This window comes from Conger conger, chromosome 18 (genome assembly GCF_963514075.1).
Source record: "Conger conger chromosome 18, fConCon1.1, whole genome shotgun sequence".
Classification (NCBI taxonomy): Eukaryota; Metazoa; Chordata; class Actinopteri; order Anguilliformes; family Congridae; genus Conger; species Conger conger.
Window position 1 is genome coordinate 3,719,367 of NC_083777.1, and position 19,974 is coordinate 3,739,340.

The window sequence follows — 19,974 nt, forward strand, 5'->3', positions numbered from 1 at the left end:
CCGGCTTTATGCGCTTCTGCTAATAAAGTCTGATTTTCCTGAAGAAGCTGCCGTGGTGTCGTCTTTTCCCTCGTGAAGATGTTTTTTGACAAATTGAAGATTTGGACTCTGTCGTTTCCTAGACACGACAACACCACACAGAGCAAATAAGATTCCTCCTTTTTGTAAACATTATGCAGCTCATGATAGTCACACAATTCCCAAGTTCTATGAATTCAGGAATAGCCGACTACGAGCTCTTGAGCAAAGTGCTGTGCGTGTGTGTTCGTGATTATGGGATGCCCGAACCATGAAGTTAAATAATTCTGTAGTCACATGTTTTTTTCGTTGCCGCTCTACCAAATTGAGAACAGTAATTTCATACATCAGATGAAAATAACAGCAATAACAAAAAAAGAAGATGTGACAGAGATTGAGCATTGTTTCAAATAATGTATATCTTATATTGCTCTACAAATTTGCTGAATACATTCAAAAATGGTTTCTGGAGGGATGAATATAAAACTGATAAAAAGCTTATTAAATATATATCTTTACCGTTATTATCCTCTATACCAAAATTTCTGCACAAGTATATTAATATTTTAGAGATACAATTATTGATACTTATTGATATTATCATAAATATCACTGTAAATCAGACATATACTTCATCCAATTCATCCTCTAATTCTGTTAATGTAACTTTATCTGCACTAGAGAAAGTCTTGAGTGTCATCCTTTTTAAAATTATGTCAGATTCTTCAATCCTGAATAACTTGGCTTATCTCATATTTTAGTAGTTCCCAATTTGTGCTGAAAGAATCTATCCCTTTCCCAATAAATATATAATATTCGACACATATATTACCAGTTATTTATGTTCTACGAGATTACATAATTTCCAATAAGAATAACTGAATGTTAGGAAGACATATTTAATTGAAGAAAAGTGATTTGTGATCTGGACAGTGGAGTAGGGAAACCTTCAACCCTGGAAGCGAATTGAACTAGAGAATCTGAAATCAGAAGTCTGAAGTCGTCTGGATTGCAAAAAGCAAAAAAAAAAAAAGAAGGTAAATTCAAGTCAAAAGAGAATACCTGTGTTATCTGCCTGAGGTTCAGAAGGATATCTGTCAATCTCATCATGGAAAGTGAAATTGAGGTTTCCACCAAGCACAATGTTTAGGTTTGGAAATGTGTTATTAAGAAGGGTACTGCTATTCCCAAGGTGCCCAGAAGGGCTTGTTTTAATTTTTATAGTTGTGTATACACATGGTTACGTTTGGTTTTACAGCCAATTCCTCAGTTGCGTAGGCTGTGTACAACCTGTTGAATTTGAATACAATTTGTTAAATAAAGACATTGTTCATTTTCTTCATTTCACATGTATTTTTATCCCCAAACTCTGTAAACAGATTCACAGGGTCTTGAAAAGTAGTCAGTATACAGAGAAACAACTGTACCGTATATTGACAATATCCCAAATATTATGGTGAATAACCACAATAGCATGAAAAAGAAAACAATGACAATGCTAAAACCCATTAAGCAAAATTGTATAGTTTAAAATGAGCAATGTTATGAGCTAATTGAGCATCCATTCACAATGTCCTTGTACCCCCTATATTATTAAAGAATCAGTCCTTCCTCCTGATTAACCCCCCCCTTCTGATATCCCTCTTGTGCACCCAATATAAAAAAAAATGTCATGTCTTATTTCATAGTAGTGTAAATCATGTCAAATTAAAGTACTAATTAGATCATTAATATGGAAATAATCATGTAAGACCCCTATAATACTTGAATAATCTCTCTTTAACTCAGTATGAGCATCCTCCAGACTGTATGAATGATTTCAACACGATGTGGCATCCTATATTGATGACGCAGTTCATTACATGTAAAAACAAGCAAAGCAAACATGATTTTGTAAGTGGTACATCAAATCACATATCATGAGACATACACATCCATATGAGTGCATCCATGATTCGGCATTCGATTTTTAAACAGCATTGCTTTTTACCCAAATGTATACTCATTGGTAAACAACTCTAAAAGTGTATGCATCAGAATTGTGAAGGTGCAAGTGCATGTCCATTAGGTCTACAGGAATGACACGTGAATGGCAGTTGAATTGCTGCAGCACAGGAAAGGTGTGAAACATGATTTTATCATGATGCTGCAGCACATGGGTCGTTCCACAGACATGTTTTTTTCTGGATGGATGGATGGAAAGGTACAGCTTGTCAGCAGTCTTCTTTCAAACTGCACTAGCAAAATGGAAAGAGGCTGCAAGGGGGAGCCCACTGACAGAGACATTATCGCGGGATAGCTGCTAAACATACCTACTACAGGTTCAGAAATGGCCACAGCATTGAATCAACATCTCTGTGACCCGGTCTCAACATAAGACTCATGTTATATGTTTCGCAAAGCGGGTATTTATGGCAGGGCCACCATTTTGATAACCACTTGTAGCCTATCAAAGGCTAACGAACAGAGATGTATAACCCTGTGTAAGGATCACGATGACATGACAGAGGTTGTCCTTGTAGCCATAGATTTATATACACATATATGTATATATGCCTACGCTCGTAGCCTCAAATTGTTTTCATATCCTGAAGTGCTTGCTGGTCTTTTTTAATGCAAGTCTGGTATTTCTCCAGCTCTGCAGCGATCGCTGGGGCATCCGGTCTGTCCGCTGGATTTTCAGACAGCATTTGTTCAATCAGTTTATACTGAAAAGCATAAATAAAACATTGGTTCTGAATTTAAAAAATGAAAGAAAAATGAATGAAAACACACAGTATATCAGAGACTATTACTCCTAAATAATTAAATATAATTTGTAAGCAACAGAATACTTGAATACACAAATACACCTGCATGTAACAATCATTATAGTTAAAAAATATCTGCAGTGAAAAGACAGACAGGCCTCAGATCAAGGTGTATACAGTGGGAGCAATAATTATTTTATCCCTTGCTGATTTTGTAGGTTTGCCCACTTACAAAGAATGGAACTGTGTAGAATTTTAATCATAGGTACATTTTAACATTGAGAGACAGATAATAACAAAATAATCCACAATAACAACATCATATACATTTTGTAAATTTATTATCGTATTTTTGCATGAAATAAGTATTTGATCCCCTATCAATCAGCAATAATTCTGGCTCCCACAGACCAGTTAGTTTTCCATTAAGAAGCACTCCTAATCTCAACTCATTACCCAAAACACCTGTGTCAACTCGTTACATCGTTATGTAGCTGTATAAAAGACACCTGTCCATACAATCAATCAGATTCCAACATTTCCACCATGGCCAAGACAAAGGAGCTGTCTAAGGGCTACAAGAAAATAAGCAAGCAGCTTGGTGAGAAGTTAACAACTGTTGGAGCAATTATTAGAAAATGGAAGAATGGAAGAAACACAAAGTCACTGCCAATCTCCATTGGTCTGGGGCTCCACGCAAGATCTCGCCTCATGGGATATCAATGATCATGAGAAAGGTCAGGGATCAGCCCAGTACTACACAGGAGGAGCTTGTTAGTGACCTGAAGGCAGTTGGGACCACAGTCACGAAGAGAACCATCAGTAACACACTACACCGTGAAGGATTAAAATCCTGCTGCACGCAAGGTTCCTCTGCTGAAGAAGGCACATGTACAGGCCCGTCTGAAGTTTGCCAAGGAACACCTGGATGATCCAGAGGAGGCTTGGGAGAAGGTGATGTGGTCAGATGAGACCAAAATAGAGCTATTTGGCATCAACTCAACTTGCCGTGTTTGGAGGAAGAGAAATGCTGAGTACAACCCCAAGAACACCATCCCCACTGTGAAGCATGGAGGTGGAAACCTTATGCTTTGGGGGTTTTCTCAGGTAAGGGGACAGGACGACTTCACCGTATCGAGGGGAGGATGAATGGGGCCATGTACCAGGAAATTTTGGGCGACAACCTCCTTCCCTCAGTGAGAGCACTGAAAATGGGTCGTGGATGGATCTTCCAACATGACAATGACCCAAAACATACGGCCAAGGCAACAAAGGAGTGGCTCAAAAAGAAGCATATTAAGGTCCTGGAGTGGCCTAGCCAGTCTCCAGACCTAAATCCCATCGAAAATCTGTGGAGGGAGCTGAAGCTTCAACTTGCCAAGCGACAGCCTTAAGTCAAAGTAGACCAAAATCCCTCCCAAGATCTGTGCAAACCTGGTGAAAAACTACAATAAACGTCTGACCTCTGTACTTGCCAACAAAGGTTTCTCCACCAAGTATTATGTCCTATTGTTCTATGGATCAAATACTAATAATTTCATGTGAAAATATGATATTAAATTTATAAAATTTATATGATGTTGTTATTGTGGATTATTTTGTGATATTCTGTCTCTCAATGTTAAAATGTACCTATGATTAAAATTCTACACAGTTCCATTCTTTGTAAGTGGGCAAACCTACAAAATCAGCAAGGGATCAAATAATTATTGCGCCCACTGTACATGGCACAGTAAATCAAGTGACAGTTGCATAATATATAATCTGTATAAGATGTATGCATGACCTTTGAAACTACCAAATTATCGCCTTAATATGATTAAATCTAAGTTTTATTGTGCATGTAAATGTGCTGATTGAATGCATATATAAATAAACAAATACATCAATATGTCAAACTTATTTTTCATTTCAACATATTCATATTTAAATGCTTTCAAAAAATAGGTTTCTCAATATTTGCTTTAGTTTAGCATATTTAGAATCGGGAAGAATTAGCATTCACAAATTACATTTTGATACAATCATTTTCTTACAACTGTTATTACAGCTGGCTAGATTAGCCTAAACCATAGAATATTTTCATATCTGTGTATACATAAGACTGTATCTTACCTCTACCGTGTAGTCTACGCAGAACTGAGGTGGAAACTTTCGCTTTCTCACATCTTTCCAAATCTGTTAATTGAATTGATTAATAACAATACAAACGTCAGGAAAACAATTATTTAGCCTTTTCTTTTCCCAAGAAAAGCTTGCATAGGGACTGTTGGGTATCACATCTTCCTAAATGCAAGAAATTAACAATTATTGGAGGTCTGGCGTGTAAAGTGATTTTGTTTACCCTGGAAAAATAACCATACTGATTAGCCCATTTTATTACACAGTAAATACATTTTAGTGTTCATTTTGCTTTAATTAAACTTAGGTAAGTATACAGCTGTCTTCAACTGATTTTCTGAAATAGGCTGGCTTAAGTACAGGGATTGGACAAAAAAACACCACATAAATAAGGACTTTGATGTAACTAAATCAAAATGACAAAGGTAGCTTCATTCAGTACAGTCCCTAAGTATTTCAACACCGACAGTTTCTATTGTTTTGGCTCTGTACTCCAGCGCATTGGAACTGAAATTTAATTATGTGAGGTTAAAGTGTAGACTGTCAGCTTTTAGTTGTGTCATGGTTTTCACTGTCTACTTCTGGAAATTCCAGTATTTACCACTCTAGACCTCTAGCGGGCTTGCCGGCTTAGTTCAGCAGGAGAAATTACCTCCCGCATGCGGAATGCGGGTGTAATCATGGCCGATTGCAGTCCTATTTAAGTCTCTTCCTGGCACTGCTCTGAGCTTTGGTGTTTCACTTTGACACATACACAGAGCCGGTCTAGAGGTATAGAGGTATAGAGGGAGTTGTTCAAAGACTGAATTGCTTTTAGTCTTGAAAAGCATTCAGTTAGAAATAAGAAATAGAGAAGTTTAGGGACCTATTTTGTTTTCCTTTGGGTTGGTTAGTTCCCGAGAACCTTCCCTATTTTTGTTTCTTGGTTCTGTTTTGAGGAGCGAGTGGCAGAGTTTGGCGCTTAAAGTTTAGCCCGTTCAAGACTGCCGGTAAAAAATTGTTCTGTTTTTCCTGACCATTATAGCTCGGGTCAGATTTTCGGTTGGCGTATTGCCGGGGAGTTTGGTTCCCTTTTTCTGTTCTCTCCCGTTTCCTGTTATATTCCTCGCCTATTTTAGTGGTTATCCAACTTATCGTTGGTAACTTTGTGATCCCTTCCCGGTCGCTCTTGGTCTCCCGCCCCTGCTCCCTTACAAGTTGAGGGTATTTACATCCATATCGGGTGATCTGTGATTTCAGAGAGCCATAATATTTGTTCCGTGTCTGTGACCCAGGTCTGACAAACTGCAGTGGCCAGGAGGAAGGGTGTGGCCAGACGAAGCTCACCGAAAGTTCTGGAAAGACCTAAAAAATGACCACTGAATTGAATTTTGTGACCCAGTCAACAGGAGCGGCGTCAAGAGCTTCACAAAGTTGGTGTTTATGGCAGGGCTGCTGTTCAGACACCGCCTGCATCCCAGCACAATGACACATGACCTGGGGTAAGGAGCACAGAACCTGGGTCTCTGATATATGGAAAAAAAGTAATATTGTCTGATCTTTCACTCTTTCTCCTACATCTGGATGGGCCCATATTTGGTGTAAGCCAAAGGAAGCCTTTAGCGCACAATGTTGGCCAACTGTTAAATGAGGAGGTGGATCTGATAATGCATGGGCAGCCATCTCAGTGGGGGTCACTTGAAGAACTGAATCCGTTTGTGGAGGGTGTAGGGAAATGGTGCCCCTAGTCCTTGCTTGTTACTTGATATTCAGATATAAGTGTTTTATTTTATCCAACCCCAGTAAATTATTGAGATAATGAACTAACTAACCCTCTATGTGGATCCCTAAATTGTATTACCAAGCGTGGAGATCATGGTCCATTAAGCCATATGTACACATTTAAATGAACATACATGGGTCATACGTACGTCTGATTTTTCACATACTGTGGTCATCTTCCATAGAACTTCAAAGAAAATCAGTCCCAAAGCGAAAATATCAACTTCTTTGTCATATTTACTCTGGTTCATCTGTCAAGACATACAGGAAAGACATGAATGACAATAAGACAAAAGGTACAACTACAAACAGCTTCCATCAATGTTGGCGACACAGGAAAAGCATGTCCACTGTTGACTGACCTGTTCGGGGCTCATGTACCAGCGTGTCCCCGTCTTCTTCGTCCTCTCCAGCATGGCGCCATCACTGTCACTCTCCGCAGAAGTCACCAGGCCAAAGTCTCCAATCTTCAATGTCTTGTCACTCGCAAACATTATGTTTAATGGCTACGAAAGTAAAATATTAGACATTTAAATACATTCAGATGCAACACAACATGTACAGTTAGGGCGGCCTGTAGTGTAGTGGTTAAGGTACACTAAGGTACACTACTTTGTTGTACGTCGCTCTGGATAAGAGCGTCTGCCAAATGCCAATAATGTAATGTAATGTAATGTACATGACTGGCACCCACAAGGTTGGTGGTTTGATCCTCGGTGTAGCCACAATAAGATCCGCACAGCTATAGGGCCCTTGGGCAAGGCCCTTAACCCTGCATTGCTCCAGGGAAGGATTGTCTCCTGCTTAGTCTAATCAACTGTATGTCGCTCCGGATAAGAGCGTCTGCCAAATGCCATTAATGTAATGTAATGTACAGTGAGCTCCATGTCCTGGGACAAATACATATATTGTTTTTATTTGGCTCTACTCCACAAATTCAGATTTGTAATCAAACATTCACATTTGGTTAAAGTGCAGATTCTCAGCTTTTGAATAATATTTTCGTAAAATTACAGCACTTTTTTTTTTGTAGAGTACGATGACTGTATGTTGTTTAGAACAGCACTTCATGTGTATTTTACGAGTTATGGATGTGATGCTTTAACTTTGGAAGAACCTATGCACTTGTAAGTCGCTTTTAAAAGTGTCTGCCAAATGACTAAAATGTAAATGTAAGTGATACAAAAATCTCTGCATTTGAATGGATCTCTATGGGAATTGGGGGGTGGGACTAGAGTTTATGATGTTAAACATAGAAATGTATTTGACCACATATGAATTGTTTGATTACAAACATCCATCCATCCATTATCTTAACCCACTTATCCTGAACAGGGTCGCAGGGGGGCTGGAACCTATCCCAGCATGCATTGGGTGAAAGGCAGGAATACACCCTGGACAGGTCACCAGTCCATCGCAGGGCACACACACCATTCACTCACACACTCATACCCATGGGCAATTTAGACTTTCCAATGAGCCTAACCTGCATGTCTTTGGACTGTGGGAGGAAACCAGAGTACCCAGAGGAAACCCACGCAAACACGGGGAGAACATGCAGACTCCACACAGAGAGGCCCCGGCCGACGGGGATTCAAACCCAGGACCTCCTTGCTGGGAGGCGGCAGTGCTACCTACTGCACCATCCGTGCCGCCCTGATTACAAACAGTGGAAATAATATATTAATCAAAAAAGCCAGAAAAGGGCAAGCTGTGTCAAAGCTTTTGACTGATACTGTACACCAGTGCGCTCGTTCCTCTTAATGATGCTCCAAACAGGCTATTTAGGTCAGCATATTGTTTGGCCCATGCCTCTGACTCTTTTTTTTCTGCACTCTAACCACATTGTTTGATTACAAATTGAAAATGGCCAAGTAGAGAGCCAAATCCAGACACAAATATGTTTTTCAAGTCAGTGTTAACAACAGAACACGGTAGGGCATTGCAGTACAGTACAGTAGGGCACGTGTATTCTCTAATCTGTGGTTATGCCATTCTGACTTCCGATCTTCTTATCTATAACACCATTCCTATGTTCCGTTGCACTTTGAGTGTGGTGACCCGTGTACCTTCAGATCTCTGTGAATGAGCTTCTCTGAGTGTGGTGACCCGTGTACCTTCAGATCTCTGTGAATGAGATTCTCTGAGTGTGGTGACCCGTGTACCTTCAGGTCTCTGTGAATGAGCTTCTTAAAGTGTGGTGACCCGTGTACCTTCAGATCTCTGTGAATGAGCTTCTTTGAGTGTGGTGACCCGTGTACCTTCAGATCTCTGTGAATGAGCTTCTCTGAGTGTGGTGACCCGTGTACCTTCAGATCTCTGTGAATGAGCTTCTTTGAGTGGATGTATTTCACTCCGTCGACCATCTGCTGGAGGATGACCAAGGCCTCTTTGTCCCTCGTCTTCAATTTCTGGTAGCTCCCTCTGTTTCTATTATCGATCCAAGCCCTCAAAGTGCCTCCCTCACACAGCTCCATTTGGATATACACAAAATTATCAGGTGCACCGCTGTCAGAAGTGCTGTAATTGCAAAATAATACTTTCATTTTCTTTCATTAAAAAAATGAAAATGTCATTTGTGTACCACTGCTGATTCCTGAGATGACAACAAACTCTGAGCATTTAGCAGCTTAATGCCTTTATTTGATTGGTAACACGATCATTGTCCACTTTCGATAAACTATTAGTGATAATATTAGTGATAATCCTTAATCACTAAGGATTAATTTAAGTAAAAGCATAGTGCCTGGTCCAGACTTGAGGATTTTAATTACTTTTTGCACACACCTTACTTAACTAAAGGCTAATTTATGCTTTGTTGACAAAGTGTCTCGCAACAGTGTCTGCTGATAGAACTTTGTCCCACAACGTTTTGCTTTTACAGTTCAGAGACAGTGCGCTTCATTACTATAGCAACCGGCTTCTCCTCTTACCCCTCCATTTTGCTAGCTAGCTATATAAACAAGTAGTCGAGTGGTAAATTAGTATCTTCCCCGTGGCAACCTTTTGTCTTCATTTCAGTCAACCGATCACCTACCAACAATGGCTGCAACACTTGTGACGGGCGTCTGCGACCTTACAAAAATCTGCAGGTGCTGGACACCCTGTCGCACACGTTGTTGCTGAAGCATAAATGTCACCTAAGTCTGGGTGTGCTGAAGAAAAAAATGTTTTACTTAAAGGGACATTCAAGTTTAGCACATGTATCCCAAGCCAGGATTGGGCTCATAACCTATGGCTCAGAATGGACAAATCTGTTCACCCAACCAGCCTCCAATAGCACCAGCAGTTTAACAAGCATCACAGTTACCTGCTGGAGCTCTCAGAAGGTTCACCCTGGTATCTTGTGGATTCAATCCAAGCGTGGTAATAGCGCACAATATGGAGATGTTGAAGGTGTGACAGGGCAGCCACTTCTCGAAGAGCTTTTCTGAGACATTCAGGAACATTTAGGGTAACTGTACACGTTGTGTTGCAACTGAATGTATTTAATAGAAGCCTTTCAGTGTGAAACGCAAAAACTTCTGAAACAAAACACAATACGTCTGCCTGTCTAGGGCACTACAACATGGACAAAATGTTCAAATTAATAAAACAATTCAATCTTAAAATTGATTCTTCCTAAAATGTTAAAACGTATTATCGCCAATTGTTCTGATTCTTGATTCCCACATTCACAATAAAATGGCTTCAATAACTTGCATTGACTTAAGTACTAAAAACAGTGACAAGCATTCTGGGGGTTTGTTGGCAGTTTGGAGTGAACATCATGCACTGGTACCATACAACTGCTCAACTGGCTGACCGCAAAGTGACAACCCATTACTGGACATGTGACTAAGGATTTGAGCTGTCCAAATTTGATCCAATAATGGCAGACCAGACTGGCAACACGTCACGCCCCTTCTTGGGGGTAAGTAAAACACTGCGGGAATAGGATATTTTACCTAAATTAAGCTGTAGCTATATCTTTTGATGACAATATTTATTTTATTATATAGCTGAGAGTATTTAGAGCATTTCCATACCAAGTTGATATTTAGTAGTTTTTGAGAATGAGAGCTGTGTTTGACACCTGTGCCAGTCTCCATCTGCACCTGCTCTGTCTAAGTCCAGCGGTACACTGACGCTATGTTAAATCACTTAAATATCAGATATTGTTGTCAAAAGATATAGCTAATTACGGTAAAATATCCTATTCCTGCTATGTTACACTTACCCGAGAAGGGGCGCGTACTTCAAAGTACCCAGTTTGCTGCTCTTGTCTATTCCACACAGGGGAGAAAATTAGGGACTAAACTATTACTTACTTTGTACTCTTTACTATTTTCACTGCAACATTTTTGTCTTCAATTATTTTTCTTGCCTTGTAAACACGACCAAATCCACCTTTTCCAATTGCCTCGATTTGGTCGTAGTCCTTCAGAAACCTGAGCAGAACAGAGTGCTGCAATTACTTTTTTGGAAAACATGCGGTTGCACATGAAATGCTGTTGCAAGAGTATTCATTATATCATTACCTTCATGGGCGCTGTTCAAACTACTAATGAGAAGAATACCTGTACACGTAAGTGTATACTACTCATTGCAATTTAGTATTGACCTATCAATAATATGAATTACAGTATTGTGAAATACAGAGGGTGGCAGAGTATTCATGTTAAGATACATTTTTCATATCTTACACCGAGTCTGTAGATTGGGTGTTCTTTTCTGGTGATTTTCCCAAATTGTTGTTTTTCACAACATTTTCCTTGATTAACGCGTTGGAAAAACGTGGTGCCATTCTGAAAGAAAAAAGAAAAGCTAAATATAAGAACTAATTTGGGATCCATCATTTTCATAAATGGAATCAAACATGTACAGTTAACGTACTAGGACAGTGACACAATGTTTGTTCAAACTGCCCTGGTCAAGAGGAAGGGACTTTAACTGTGCCTTCATAAAGACAACATAATACATTAATATGAAATTCAAAACATTCATGAAAACAATGAAAGTTCATAGAGATGTTACTTACATTCTTCTGGGTTTGACATCTCCTGCCTATAGAAATAACAGATATCCATGGATTGTAATACATACATAACTGCTACAATCAGAGCATTCCTCTGTGCAATGTAGTCAGGCCCAGAATTATTAGCACCCATGATAAATATGCACAGAAAAAAATCTACTAAAAAATAAAACGTTATTGACCTGTTTGGGAGAAAGACCCATCATTTATGTATTTGCCTCTGTACTCCACAATATGAGATTTGTAATAAAAATGTGGTTAAAGTGCAAGTTGTTAGTTTTTAAAGAAGGGCATTTCTATACATTTTGGTTTCAACCTGTAGAAATTACAGCAGTGTTTATACACAGTCAACCCTTCAGGACACCATAATGTCTGGGACACTGCAATGTTATGAAAATTGAAATAGTCATGTTTAGTATTTTGTTGCATATCCTTTACTGACAGTGACTACTTGAAGTTTGTGATTCATGGACATTAGCTGTTGCTGGGTGTCTTCTCTGGTGATGCTCTGCCAGGCCTGTATTGCAGCCATCTTTAGGACAAGCCTGTTTCGGGGGCTCGTCCCCTTAATGTTTCTCTTCAGCATATGAAATGCATTCTCAACTCTTTTGTTGGTTAAGCAGTATGTTTGGGATCATTGTCTTGCTGTAGAATGAACCACAGGCCTATGAGTTTTGATGCAGGCATTCACTTGAAGTTGAGCAGATAAGTGTATAGACACATCCTATGAACAAAATTTGTTTTACTTTTCAGTTTTACTTTATTAATGTATCAGCAATGCAACGATACATCACAGGCTACTTGGACCAATATTTTATCTTTGAATAATTGTCTTCATATATAATTGAGATGAACAACTGTATTTAATTTCAGTGATGGTCAGGAAGCGAGTGGCCAAAGGCAAAGACTTCTAAAACTCACCATTTTAGGAGTCACAGCATTGGATGAACTTTTGAAGACAATGCCTCCGCTGGAGCTTTCGGCCTGGTTATGTGTTCCAGCCTCATCTTCAGATTCACTGAAGGAGCGAAATGATTCATATATATAATAGCAGTCACTTTCAATCTTGTAATTTTCCACAAAATGGTGGCCAGCACGCCACAACCTACCGTACAGAAGGAGGAGACAAAGTGCTCTTCTCTGTAACTGGTGACCAGCACGATACCTGAAAATGAGAAATGAACACACAGGGAGATACTGAAAGATGAATCGTCTCGCATGGACTGCGATTCAATAACCGGAAGTAGGACAATAATTTTCTGGATGAGTTTATCAGTCCGTTGCATCGTATCGGAGGAATTCTGGCCCTCTTCTTATGACGAAACTGCTTTAGCTCACTGAAGTTTGAGGGCATTTGTTTACGCACAGCTGTCTTAACCCTTTCAGTCCCTTTCAGTTTTGAGCTCCTATTAAAACCCTACTAAATTTTATCAACTTTCCCAAGGCCAAAACCCCTTCGGAGTCACTTCCTATTGGGCTTGAGACTGAAAGGGTTAAGGTCATGCTACAGTGTCCTACCTGGGAATCAAACCTACAACCCAAATCTACACCAGGCCAAACTATCCAAACACCACGACATGTGAAGAGTACACACATGAACCACTTACTACAAGAGCGGGAAAAGGTAACCTATGCTATTTCATGCCACGTTTTGTTTGGAAAATTTCATGGGCATGTGAATGAATCCAGTCACATTTTCTTTACACATGTGAATATTTGAATTCAGAAGCGAAAATATGAATGTCACATGTCATTTTCTCATAAGGGCTGTTAAGACGAACGCGATGCTCCAGACCAAAATATCAAAGTTTCTGCTTTTATATAGAGGTGGTAGCACTTCCAACAGTCAAGTAATCATGCACACTCAATTAGCGGAATCTGCTTATAATTACCATCGTTTTAATTACCTTCTTAAATGCTATAGATGAAGTAAGGGTATACTTTTTCACAAATGGCTTCCTCGTTTTGGCTTATTTTTGGTTGAACAAATAATGACAAATTAACATTAACATTTGCACGTGCTATGAGTCTCATGCCGTTATATTTATCCACTGTTTGGACATAGTGAGGACATAAAATTAGGGTAAGTCACTGGATGTCCTACTAAATAATAATTTCACATCACCATGACTGCAATACCTGACAGTGAGGAGGATGAGGGTTATGACTGCAGCCACAGTACCTGGCTGTCCCAGTCAGGCTGCTCTTACCTGGCTGTCCCAGTCGGGCTGCTCTTACCTGGCTGTCCCAGTCGGGCTGCTCTTTCAGGATCTCCCAGGCCTTCGCCGCTGCACGCTGCTTCGCTTCTTTAGCGGTCTTCCCCTCGCACGCTGGGTATTCATTTTTATCAATCACTACCCTGTACACAAATCTGCGAAAAGATATTAAACAAGACAATATTCTGTGGGCACCCTAGACTTTATTATATATATATGTTTATTTCTTTGTGTGTGTTAGTATAAAAGAACACATTTGAGATTTCCAAATATTCATTTTCCAAAAGATTTAATTTTACAGAGACATTTTTGTATTTAATTAAAAAAGGTAACATATTACTGTAAGCAACTGACTACTTTTTACATAAAAACTTGATCAAGGCTGTCTGAGAGAAGCCAACCAAAGTCTGCAGAACAACTGTGGCAAGTTCTCCAACATTGTAATTGTCTTATAGAACTGCAGAACAGTGTTGGCTATCTCAGAGAAGTGATGCAGTTTTAACAGCAAAGGGTGGTCACAAAAAATATTGATTTGATTCAGTTTTTAACTATTCTGCCAAATTACTAAAATTTTATGAAAAATGTATAGTATGTTTATTTAGAACGATTCAATGAATTATTTTTGAAAGAATCTTATCTGTACAGAATGTTATACAGGTGCCTAAGACTTTTGCACAGTACTGTGTATATATATATATATATATATATTTTTTTTTTTTTTTAATGACATTTTTTAAATTGGAAATAATCTGTGAAAACAGGAATTGTATGGTTTAACTTTGGGTCACATGATTAACTATGTTAAAATGTAATACAGAGAACTCACCTTCTCCTATATAAAAGTTGACCAGGTTGAACACGTACCATAGTGCCATATGACCTGACCTGACTGAACTTAAAATACATTCTTAAACTTGAAATGCATTTGTATTTTCACCTGGACATTTTGAGTCAAAAATGTTTCATCTATTGTCTGTACTTACATAGGATCATGTGAGGGACCTTTTTTCTCAACGTATTTGTAGTCACATACACGTTTGGTCTTCTGGCAGTAGTGATTCAGAGTTCCTATGAAGTTATTATCCTCCAGTGTTGGAGATCCATTCAATCTTCCAAGGCTTTCAATGGACAAGAAGGGAAAAAAAAAACGAGGGAAATAAGAAAAATTTAAACTGAAACTGAGGACTATATCTTCCGGCCGGCATCTGCCGTGTTGTAAGCTGGTGTGCTGTTGATTTTGCATTTTGAGGAGACGCTGTTCGGGGTGTGTCAGTCGAGAGTGAGTGGCTCTCTGCCAGTTTGGTGGAGCTCTTTGCCAGTTTGGAGCGGCTCTTTTCCAGTTTGGTGTGGCTTATTGCAATTTTCCAGTCAGACAGGTCCACATCTCACCTTTTTGCTACCCCCCTGCTCAACCCAGGTCTAAGGCACAAGTGTCAGTAATTAACAGTTTATTTGGATAGTATGCTGATCAGTTTGTCTTTGATATCGACCCCACAAGCAGGAAAATGCATTGGTTACATTGCGTATTTATTGCTCACTGTTTATTTTCTTCTTTATTTGGGCCCTCCAGACAAAATATACAAATATAAAATAGTTTTTTTTGTGCTTCATGTTGTGACTCGCTAGGTGCAGTCTCTGCTAAGTCTTCTTGAGAGAAAAATTTACTCTCAGATTCTCACATTACATATTTCTCATTCTAAATTCTCAGATTACATATTTTAAATGTACACTTATAACACAGATCGGTGAGTTGTTCTGAACTGTGGAATATGAGTCCAACGAAGCAAAAAGTTAAGAGTGGAGTACAGATTAGAGTACAGACTTACCTAGCTGACACACTCTGACTCAATGCTTCATCTTGCCCAGTGGCATTTCCTGTTCGGCTTTCGTCTACGGCCTTAAGAGAGCAGAGTAACAACTACATTAAGCAAGAACCAAAGGGAACCTTAACAGAGACACATTCAACTAAAACACAACACACTATTACACGTGCTACCACAAATCACTGGCAGGCTGGCTCTACTAAAACTTTAATTCATGACTTTGTTGAGCAATTCCAGCAAGGAGGCTGGGTACTGAACAGGATAGCCAGTTTTGTGAGTCAGTTTATGCTGCTGACCTCACCCACACCGGGCCTATAGCACGCTCTTGCCTGTTTGTTGGATTCTCTCATAAGCTCCTCATACACTTTTTTTGCTGCCAGCTCCTTGGCTTCTTTCCTTGAGCTTGCAGAGGCCCCTGGGAATTCCTTGCCATCAGCAACATACTTACAGTATCTGACAGGACAAACAACCAATTTGCATTCAACGTAAAAGTGAAAATTACAATACATCTGTCTCCACTTTCTTTGTCATAGTTAACAGTTAATATGTAAGAGGTCATAACCCACATTTTACAAAAAGGTGAGGTCTCCTACTAACTGGCAACTGTCTATGTCATCACTGCATCCCTCTTCCACAATTTGTGTAAGGCTGAAAACTTACTGAGAACTGTAGCTTTGGCCCATTTGCAGTGATTCAATAGCCTTGAAAGCCACCCTCGTTTTATGGCTGTACTCATTGAGCCAGCACACGTAGTTTGGCTGTGCGATAAGCCCTATGGTAGACTGTGGAGAGGGACATTGAGCTGGTCTGGTCATCTGCACAAAAAACATTGAGAATACCCCGATATCAGTCAACACACCTACTGCTCATCAGTCAATTCCACAGCAGTAACAACACTGTAATTACACTGTCATTCATATACAGTAAATAAAGATATTTACTGTATATGAATGACACCCCGGCTGAAAAAAACAAAACAGTTCAAGCTTGGTTTTGAAACAGCTGGTAGCTGGTTGTCCAGTTAGACCAACTCCATACTCAACATGGTTTGATGGTCATAGCTAGATTTTACACCAGGGACCGCTTTGACTACAGCACAAAAAGATGTTGCTCAAGTGCAGAAACAAAGCGCCAGAATAAAAGAGTGCGTGGTTCTTATTTTAGTTGCTGTAACTGTATATTTAGCTGAAACATTTGTGGGGAGTATTGCTTGGTTATTTTAGTAACCAGATGATTCAGAGCATAGATTAAATTGTATAGGCCTGCCTACATCTGCGGAGTCATTCTGCTGGACTGATTCACCAAGAATGGCATGAAAAGCATTTTTTGCGGCATTTTGTTTAGCCTCTTTCTTGTTCCGCCCAACTCCAACGGGATAGTCCTTGTCATTAATCACAGCTTTGATTGTGAATCTAGAAACAAGGATGAAATAAATTAGTGATGACACCAAGATCACACATTTATGGTACAGAGTCAGCTCTGAAAAACATTCTCAACATATGGCGAACAATGCAGTATCCTGACTTACGTTCGGCAATGGTCTGGCCCATCTACACAGACATCCTCAAATTTCAGAATGAAACGTGATTTCTGCACAAGTTCATTCAGTCTGGGAACATAATTTTGCCCATCCATAGCCGAAACAACCTGTAAAAAAAACACAACCTGTAGAAAAACAAATAGTCAGCACCAGAATTATTGGCACCCTTGATAAAAAAATATTTTTGAAATGATTACAACTTACAGCTTGTGAAAATCAAAAATCCAGTATCTCAAAATATTAGAATATTACATAAGACCAATCAAAAAAAGGATTTATAATACAGATATGTCAACCTTCTGAAAAGTATGTTCATTTATGCACTCAATACTTGGCCGGGCAATCATGGGGACTGCCGACTTGACAGTTGTCCAGAAGACACTAATTTTGCATTTCATTTGGAAATCAAGGTCCCAGAGTCTGGAGGAAGAGTGGAGAGGCACAGAATCCAAAGCAGTGCGAAGTGTTCACAGTCAGTGATGATTTGGGGTGCCATGTCACCTGCTGGTGTTGGTGCACTGTGTTTTATCAAGTCCAGAGTCAACGCAGCCGTCTACCAGGAGATTTTAGAGCACTTCATGCTTCGGTTTGCTGACAAGCTTTATGGAGATGCTGACTAGTAGCTATTTGCTGACCATGGTATTACTGTGCTTGATTGGCCAGCCAACTCACCTGACCTGAACCCCATAGAGAATCTATGGGGACTGTCAAGAGGAAGATGAGAGACACCAGACCCAACAATACAGATGAGCTGAAGGCCGCTATCAAAGCAACCTGGTCTTCCATAACACCGCAGCAGTGCCAGAGGCTGATGCCTCCATGCCGTGTTGATGCAAAAGGAGCCCCGACCAAGTATTGAGTGCATAAATTAACATACTTTTCAGAAGGTCGACATTTCTGTCTTAAAAATCCTTTTTCTTTCATTGGTCTTATGTAATCTGCTAATATTTTGTGACACTGGATTTTTTGGCTGTAAGCCTAAAACAAAAAAGGCTTGAAATATTTCACTTTGTGTGTAATGCATCCAGAATAAAAAAAGGTTTCACTTTTTGAATGAAATTATGGGGAAAAAATGAGCCTTTCCACGATATTAAAATTTTTGTGAGATGCACCAGTATGTCAATACTACAGTATTATGTCAATACTAAGTATTGGCACTCCTAACAACTGTTGTTCAGACCAAATGTCAGAATGGGGAAGAAATGTGATCTACGTGACTCTGACCATGTAATGATTATTGCTGCCAGACAGGGTGGTTTTAGTATCTCAGAAACGCTGATCACCTGTATCGAGTTTGCTGAGAATGGTGCGAAAAACTGAAAACATCCAGGAAGCAGCAGTTCTGCGGGTGTAGCGTGGTAAGCTCAGCTCGTTAGTAAGCATGGTAAAGTGCCGTGAAAGCGAAGGCTGGTAGCAGGTTACCACGACAACACTCCCTGAAGACGTAACCCGTCCTTAGCTGACTGGTAACGCGTTTGTTCAACAAATATTTGATTTGAGAGGCCGGGGTTCAAATCCCACCTCTGACTCAATTTCTCACCTCTTACACGGGCAGAGGTCAGAGGGGAGACCGGTCAAAGCTGAGAGGAAGGCGACAGTAACACATATAAGCACGCAATACAACAGTGGTATGCAGAAGAGCATCTCTGAACACACAACGCATCAAACCACAGCAGTAGGCTAGCTGCTAAGTAATCGTGAGGGTCGCCCGCGCAGTGGATAGACTACAGCAGCAGAAGACCAAAAAGTCAAATAAATACCTAATTAAGTGTTCACTGAACTTACATCAAAATTAACACAGAAATGGTTGAGGGAAAACAACATCCATGTTCTGTAATGGCCATATCAGTACCCAGACTTAAATCCCATCCAAGAACTTAGTGGTCTGCAGATGGCAGTCTACAACCGTAAATATAAATTTTTATATTTATATATTCTTGAAAATGGCTGCATGGAGGAATGTTGAAAGACAACTCCAAATGTGTTCTATAACCTTATCGAAAATGATAGGAAGACTCACAGTTGTCATATTTGGCAAAGATTTTTCTCTATAGCAATTTTCATAATCGAGAGAGATTCACTAACAGAAGTAGCCCACTTAAAGGAATAGCTATCCATACACAGTTGTCTACGGAAATGCATAACACGCAGCCTGTCTCACCGGCACGTTGTATTGATTCTGCATTTAACCTAATTACGCAACTTAAATAAGTTCAATCAAAAGTATGCAATGAAAACCAAAACTTTTACAGTAACGCTCCGTCCAAATACAACAGGCTACAGATGACTAGGCCAGCCAAAATGCTGCGTAGTGCTCCTCTAATAACATGCAACACTTGGACATAGGACAGATTCCATTTAAAAAAAGGAACTATATTTTGATAGTAATGCTTTACCTACCGTTGACAACGCCCAGAAATGCTATCACTTACATGCGGACAGCAACGTCGATTCTCGCACTGTTAAGTTTCGCTTTCCAGACGGGACCTCGGGTTTCTATTTCTCATCATAATCGTAACGGCCAACGGTGGCGACTGCGCCGTGTTAGCCAATTGAAAACGAACAATTGTGTCCGTATCATCTAGCTTTACCTAAGAGGGAAATTTAAAAAGCAAGAAGTACAGGACACCTGCCAGTTATTATTTTATTGTGTGTTTTACAGGAACTCTTGCAGTGAACCCTCTGAGGTTATGCTGACGTAGCCTACTCTTTATCTTCGATACATTCA

General features: G+C 39.7%; 1 protein-coding gene across 4 annotated transcripts; it reads right to left on the bottom strand.

The window, feature by feature from the left end:
* Positions 1-1,213: 1,213 nt before the first annotated feature.
* eif2ak2 (eukaryotic translation initiation factor 2-alpha kinase 2) lies at positions 1,214-19,765 on the bottom strand. 4 transcript variants are annotated; one of them, XM_061228809.1, is made up of 20 exons: positions 19,647-19,703; positions 18,787-18,826; positions 17,235-17,371; positions 16,977-17,118; positions 16,367-16,521; positions 16,036-16,159; positions 15,710-15,780; positions 14,867-15,001; positions 13,906-14,038; positions 12,777-12,832; positions 12,589-12,685; positions 11,671-11,696; positions 11,336-11,437; positions 10,961-11,080; positions 9,961-10,080; positions 8,960-9,170; positions 7,013-7,156; positions 6,800-6,901; positions 4,884-4,946; positions 1,214-2,726 (listed from the first exon to the last, which is right to left on the bottom strand). In XM_061228809.1, exons 3-20 carry the CDS (start codon positions 17,339-17,341, stop codon positions 2,589-2,591), a joined length of 2,046 nt encoding a protein of 681 aa, XP_061084793.1. In that variant the 5' UTR covers positions 17,342-17,371; positions 18,787-18,826; positions 19,647-19,703; the 3' UTR covers positions 1,214-2,588. The 4 variants fall into 4 exon arrangements, with proteins under 4 accessions (XP_061084793.1, XP_061084792.1, XP_061084794.1 ...); XM_061228808.1 differs by lacking the exon at positions 18,787-18,826 and having other exon boundaries at positions 19,647-19,765; XM_061228810.1 differs by lacking the exon at positions 18,787-18,826 and having other exon boundaries at positions 19,679-19,744.
* Positions 19,766-19,974: the final 209 nt, after the last annotated feature.